The sequence below is a fragment of the Cyprinodon variegatus genome, unplaced genomic scaffold (genome assembly GCF_000732505.1).
Source record: "Cyprinodon variegatus isolate N-32 unplaced genomic scaffold, C_variegatus-1.0 Scaffold1045, whole genome shotgun sequence".
Taxonomy (NCBI): Eukaryota; Metazoa; Chordata; class Actinopteri; order Cyprinodontiformes; family Cyprinodontidae; genus Cyprinodon; species Cyprinodon variegatus.
In genome coordinates, this window is record NW_015151498.1 from 160149 (window position 1) to 166920 (window position 6772).

Genomic DNA, 6772 nt, shown 5'->3' on the forward strand with positions numbered 1-6772 from the left:
CCTGAAAGAATTGAATCCACTTTACCTTTTATCTAGGAAGATGTTTAAATATATGCATTTATTTTTAGCAAAGGCTGTAGGAAAGGATATTTTGTCTTTATTTGGAAAATATGGATGTTGTGCTCATTAATGTTCCTGTTGGAACAGTGTAGATTGACCCAGAGGTTCTGATGCCTATCCACTTTTCGCCACCCCTTAGTGTACATTGGACATTGCCTGGCCACCCTTATAAAATTTTTCTGGCTACGCCTCTGCTCCTCAAAAGGATGATATCAGTTGGAGAACAGGACTGTTTGGAAACCAGTACAGTTCTTTACAGAACTGGTTTTGTGTCACACTGGAACAATGATTTACCAGTCTAAATGTCCCACAGAATCAAGGCTGTAAAACTGCCCAAAATTCGTTGTTATGATAAAGAATTATTGAAAGTTGATGTGATTGAAACTAAAGAGCCAACCCAACTCCTGAAATCAACATGAAGATATTTTAAATATAAATATATTAAAATGGAAATCGACTAGTGTTTTAATGTGTGTTTCTAGTTTTCAGTGTATAATTTTGCCTTTTTTAGCTGTGATTGTTTGGGTTCATCGGATTAACCTGGGGAAGAAACTGGGTCTGTGGGGGATGTTTTTGTTAAAAGAGCTTTGAAGAGTCACAGATGCTGTCATCTCTGCAGACAAACTGTCAAATACATTTCTTCTATCTCTAGACCCATACAACTCATGGAAGGAGGGAATCTAACAATTTAACAGGGTTATTGCACATGATATTACTGTGCAATAACCTGTGCAATAACCCTGTTAAATAAGATACTTCAGCTGTACAGTGTGGACACACTGTACATACCCCATGCACCTTTTCCTCATTTTGGCACCTTCTTTTGCCAGTTAGCTGATGTGACAAGTGAATTTCTCCAATGTGAGATCAACATAGTCAATCTTATCTTGTCTGGTGATCCTCTTTGCAGATATTTCTAGTTGGAATTTGCACATCTTTTGTGAAAGAAAAAAGCCAAAAAGGGATACTTGATTGATTGGGATAAGTTTAAAAACTTTTTTCAATTTCTGATTTCTAAAAAGAGGAGGAAATTAATCTAGAAAACTATTAAAATCTCCTCTTTTCTCTTCTGAACATCACAAATTAAAAGTTTTCCATTTCACCTTAAATAGAAATAAATGATAATAATAAATAATACATAAATAACTGGCTTCTGTTTCTCCATTCATCTGTTTATTTATTCGCTATTAAAATAGGAATTTTTACAAAAAAATACACCCCGAAAAAAGAATAACTTACATATAAAAAATATGATAAAATCAAGAGATTATACATTTTCATTTGCAAGCTGATATGTATTATACTGCTATTCATATGTTTTCCTTTGTCTCAGTTATATATTTTCCTGTTTTGATATTTGATAGAAAAATATTTATATTAAACACATTGAAAATAAAGTTCACAGCAGGAACGTGTTGCTTTTTCCTGTGTTACATGCAGGACAGCTGGGATGATCAGCGAGACATCATTCGCACAAACTCTGAGAAGACAGAAACACAGAAATGAGAAGCATTGAGGTGGATGTCGAAGATATTATGTTGAATCTTTCTTACCCTCAAAGTCAACCAGGCCGTCTCCATTCAGATCAACATCCTTAAGGATCTCGTTAATCTCTCTGTTTGTCACTTGTTCTCCCATCAGCTTCTTCATGGCCTCACGCAGCTCCGTCAAACTGATCTGACCGTCCCCATTAGAGTCAAACTGCAGACAGACAAGGTGACCAATGCGACAGCAATTTTAATAAAATGGGGAGAAGAGTAAAAATTTACTTATTAATATTAAGCTACTGGATTTACTGATTTCTAAAGCGTCACCCATGAAGTAAACACTACTGATGATGCCTCTTGTTGTTTTCCAAGTACTTTGCTTAAATCACATCTATATTCGTAAAAAAGTTTATGTCCTACCTAAAAATAGTGCATATTTACAAAGGAATCTTAAAAAATATATGACATGTGATTATATATTTTTAGTTTTCTGACTTCGAACAAATTAGATATACATTTCTGATTAGCCTGAAGTATTTCAGACCATTTACAAGAGGAGTTTCCCCTGTTTTTTTTAATTTATTTTAATTTGTGGATATTGTTTCTCAGTGTGGTTATTCTGAGTTTCAAAGTGAGGGGGAAGTGTTGGCCTAGCGTGTTAAAGTGTGCTTGTGCTCTAAGAACATTGCAAGTACCTAGTTCAATCCACAAAGCCTGAACTTGGGTCCCTGAGCAAGACCCTTAACCCCAAACTGCTCCCCAGGTGCTGCACAATGGCAGCCCACTGCTCCCCAAGGGGATGGGTTAAATGCAAAGGTAAATTTCTCCAGTGTGAGATCAATAAAGTTCAATAAAAATAAAAAAGGCCAATAAATTACATAAACCTTATCCTTTCCATGATTGACTAATATCAGAAACTTTCTTTTTTTATCTGTTCCTGATTTTCTAGTGTTTTCTTGCTTTTACATACATTGCACTAATTAAGAAATTTGATGAGTGAAGCACAAAACTTGGTAGATGACAGTCAATCCATGATTCTACACACTTTAAATCCATTTGATACATTTTTTACAGTGTGATTCCCTATGTGTTTTCTTTGTTTTACATAGACAGGAGTGGGCCAGATTTACAAAAAAGTTAGCTGCGTTAACCCATATTCACAGAAATTAAATATTAGCTTTGCTAATGCTAAACCATTACTCAAGTAGAGACTTTAGGAGACTATCGCTAACTGCTAACCACCTACACAACTATCAATAAGAGCTGCCAGATCTGTAGACAGTTTCTCATTAAAACGCAACATAAAACCTGTCTACTCTAATGAGAAAACAGCGCAAATCCCCACCTCTATTGAAACTTATGTTAACAGTGTAAAACTTGTAAACTCATAATAATTAACTAACATAAAACACTGAAACAAAGAAAAAATCCAACTTAGATTAAAATTATTGGGGTTCTTAAACTCAGATCTCTAAGGGAGCTCAGTGTTTGTTTGTGAGCTGTGAGTAATTAATTAGATCAGTCAGTATTTCTCGTGCGTGGAGTCTTTATTTCTTTATGTGTCCAAAAATAATGAATTATATCTATTTGAACCTCTTTGAATGCGTCTCGTAGCTCTTTGACCCCAATCATGTCTGCTGTCTCTGCCAGCAACTTTGGTCCCATCAGCTCCACAAAATCCTCAAAGTCCACTTTGCCTCCAGCTAGAAAACACAAACACAGTCACATTAAAATACAATCAATTCTGCTCACATCCTCTTGGTTATGGAATAACAGAATAAGCTATGTTGTGGTTAGCACCAAGTAGCTGATGCTTTTTCTGCACATTGAAGCTTTCCATTCTAAACACAAAAAACATAAATCTGACAGACAAGCTCCATTTTTATCATGTCATGTCCAGGGGGCGGACATTGAGATACTGTAGTGGACACTTAAAAGTATATGGGAGTCATTACTGTTCTGAGTCCAGTCCAGTGTACTGTTTAGTACACTGGACTGGACTCATAACAGTGATGATGTCTATAAGAAAGGATCAGAGCAGGCTGAGGTGACTGAAGTCTTTTGGAACTGCAGGACCACCCCTGAAGTCTATCTTTGACTCTGTTGTTGCATCGACCAACTTCTATGGTGTAGTGTTTTGGAGCATTATCTGTGGCTCAGAGGAATCGGTTGGATAAACTCGTCAGGAAGGCCAGCTTTGTGCTTGGATGCCCCCTGGACTCAGCTCAGGTGGTTGGAAACAAAAGGACTGTAACTAAACTAACATATCTGTTGGAAAATGTCTACCACCCCATGCATGAAGCTGCAGCTGAACTGCAGAGCTCCTGCTTTACGGTGAATGCACAAAAGAGCGTTTATCGCAGCTTCTTCCTCCCTGCAGCTGGAGGACTATAACATATTTTCTGTTGCTGCTATTTCTATACATACTCACTTACTTAGTTTATTGGTTATTTATCCTTCTTTTTACTGACTGTTTTTGTTTAACCTTTTTTCACTTTATTCTGTTATTATTTTTTGGTACATATATACACTTTTTTATTTCTATACCTGTGTGACCCTTTTACTGTATATTACCTGTCACTTGCTGCTGTTAACTAAATTTCCCCATTGTGGAACAATAAAGGGATTTTCTATTTTCTATTCTATTTTGTGCCGTGTTCAACCTTTTCTAATGCCGCCCTGGACAACTGCCCATATCACACATTTAAGAAAGCATTATTTGTCTCATATTTTATTCCTTTTTCTGTGATCTGCAGTTGCTTCACTCACAGATCTGTTGGCTGAGTTCGATGAGCTCCATCTCTGTAGGCATGTATCCCATAGTCCTCATGCACTCCCCGAGATCTCTGTGACTGATGTAGCCCTTCTTGTTCTTGTCAAATTCCACAAATGCCTCACGGAGCTCTGATCAGAAATTCAAATCTTTTTATTATTGTAAGCACAATAAATGTTCACAGTTCAGAATGATTTGCAATTGTCTTACCTTCCAGCTCCTCTGGTCTGAGCTCTCTATCCTGTTGGGGGAAAAGAGTTAAGAGAACGGATTTATTTCTGCACTAAAAGCTTATTTATTAAAGCCCAGAGACAAAATCACATTTTCCAAACATTTAGACACAAAATAAGCACATCAGCTCATGGGGGTACACTAAACAACAATGAAAGCAAGTTCAACATGATGGAAGTGGAAAATTCAGATATATATAAAAAAAACTTTCAATATTTAGTCTTTATGTTGATTGATAGGCTAACTGTGATGTAATCATGATTAGATGTCTTTATAAACAGTTATTTTTCATATGTGATAACATTAACCCTACTTTTTGGTCACTCTTAATTTTGCGTCATTTTCCCTTTCTAAAGAAAACCTTCTGACTTTGACTAGGCCATTCTGCATGATTACAGTCGTTGCCACGCCTTTAGATTTCAGTTTTGTTTCCTTTAGCTTTCTGCCAAGTATGCCCCATTACTTAGCTTGATCAATCTTCCTGTCAGATCTTTCTTGCTTGGTACAGAAAAGCCACCCCAACGCATTATGCTGCAACTACTGTGTTTTCCTAAAGGGGCTGGTGTATTCAGGGTGATAAGAAACATCTTTTAATCTTTTAAAGTGCATTGAAGCAGAGCTAGCTGAATAAAATTGCATTAAAAATGTGAAAACCATATAATTTTCAGATGAAACACTGACTAAAGATTTAGTTCTGCTGCTTTGCAGAAAGAAAGATCTGGTTCCCAGTCCCGATCAGGAACTTTATGCATGTAGTTGACAGGTTGCCCCCATAGTTGACTCTGGTGTCCAAAGACATTAGTTTTAAATCATTATTTTTTTCTTTATTGCCCTTAGGTGTGGTTGTGTACATACTATCTGCCCTATGACACCTTTCAGCCAATGAGCTGGAGATAGCGTGGATAAGCAGATATAGACAGTGGACAAAGGGATCAATTTATTGCAGAGTCCTAATTTAAATTTGAAATATAAAGCAGAGGAATGATACAAGTGCCTAGGTTTATAGCTAGATGATTTAGCAAGTATTGCTGTCTCACCAAGACCTAATTTGTCTGATCGCCCACTTGTCTCAGTTGGAAATTAACACATTTTCCTGTCCCAGATTTTAAAGACAAGCTTTACAAAGCGAGTCGATAATTTTCCATCAAAGTCGGCAATCAATCCTTCCCAGGACATGTTGTGCTGCGGGATCTGATTGTCTGACCCAGGCCTGTGTGATGAGGGGAGGAGGCTGATGGAGGGCCCAGATGTGGGGATGAAACGAGTGGAAAAGCTTAATGAGGAGGACAGAGTGATTTCTGTTACATACGGTTGTCTGAACAAAGCCCTTTTTAAGGAAGATGCAGGCAGGGCCTATGATGTTCTGCAGCACTTTGTAGTTCCTCATCAGCACCCTGAAGGAATCCTTAAATGACTTATCCTCCATATCCTGATCTTCCTCGTCTTCCTCCTGCAGACCCTGCTGGCCCCTCAGCCTACCCCGCTGTGTCCCATGTGTGGCCCTCTTATAAAGACACATCGGCTGTTAGATTAAAGCTCTCACAGCAACATAAACCTGATTTGTCACTGATGGAACACAATATGGACCAATGTTTTCTGCACATGCCAACGTAAGCCTGAATGGGACTTTAAGCCTGAATTATGTAAGAATCTCATTATTTCACAGAAATCCTCACTAACACCTACATCAAGCATTTTATTGTCTGTGAATCACTTCAAAAATCAGCTTAATAATTGGTTGGTTCTTCGCGTAAAGCTCCGGCCTTATTTTGTAAAAGACCCTGGTCGCGATATAGACTGCAATGAAAAAAAGGCTTTTTGATCAGAACAAAAAACCTTTTAACTATATAGAAAGAAAGCCCCAGTAAATATAAACAGGTTTTCAGTGCTAACTGCAATATCAGCAGTCTATAATATCAATAAAACTTAAAGAGAACCAGTCTGTTAACATCTAGTAGGATAAAGGATCTAAAAACATATCATGCTCTAAACAAAAGAAATTTTAGGACCAAAGAGAAGTCACTGAAATCTATTAGTCCGGAAAAGTTTTAAAGACATTTTTAAGGCTTCGAGACCTTTTTCAAACAAAAGTAAAAATTATTCACACATGAAAAAAACTTGGACCATTCCCAGTAGTGACTGAACAGAATCCTTTAAAGAGCGTTCATTTTAGAACAAAGAAAGTAAAAGACTTCTCTTTTAATTCCTCCCACTATGAAAA

General features: G+C 37.1%; 1 protein-coding gene across 1 annotated transcript; it reads right to left on the reverse strand.

The window, feature by feature from the left end:
• Positions 1 to 1260: 1260 nt before the first annotated feature.
• LOC107101015 (calcium-binding protein 2-like) lies at positions 1261 to 6070 on the reverse strand. Its single transcript, XM_015399751.1, has 6 exons — positions 5861 to 6070; positions 4531 to 4561; positions 4317 to 4451; positions 3141 to 3250; positions 1614 to 1761; positions 1261 to 1540 (listed from the first exon to the last, which is right to left on the reverse strand). Exons 1-6 carry the CDS (start codon positions 6068 to 6070, stop codon positions 1515 to 1517), a joined length of 660 nt encoding a protein of 219 aa, XP_015255237.1. The 3' UTR covers positions 1261 to 1514.
• Between the last annotated feature and the right edge of the window lie 702 nt (positions 6071 to 6772).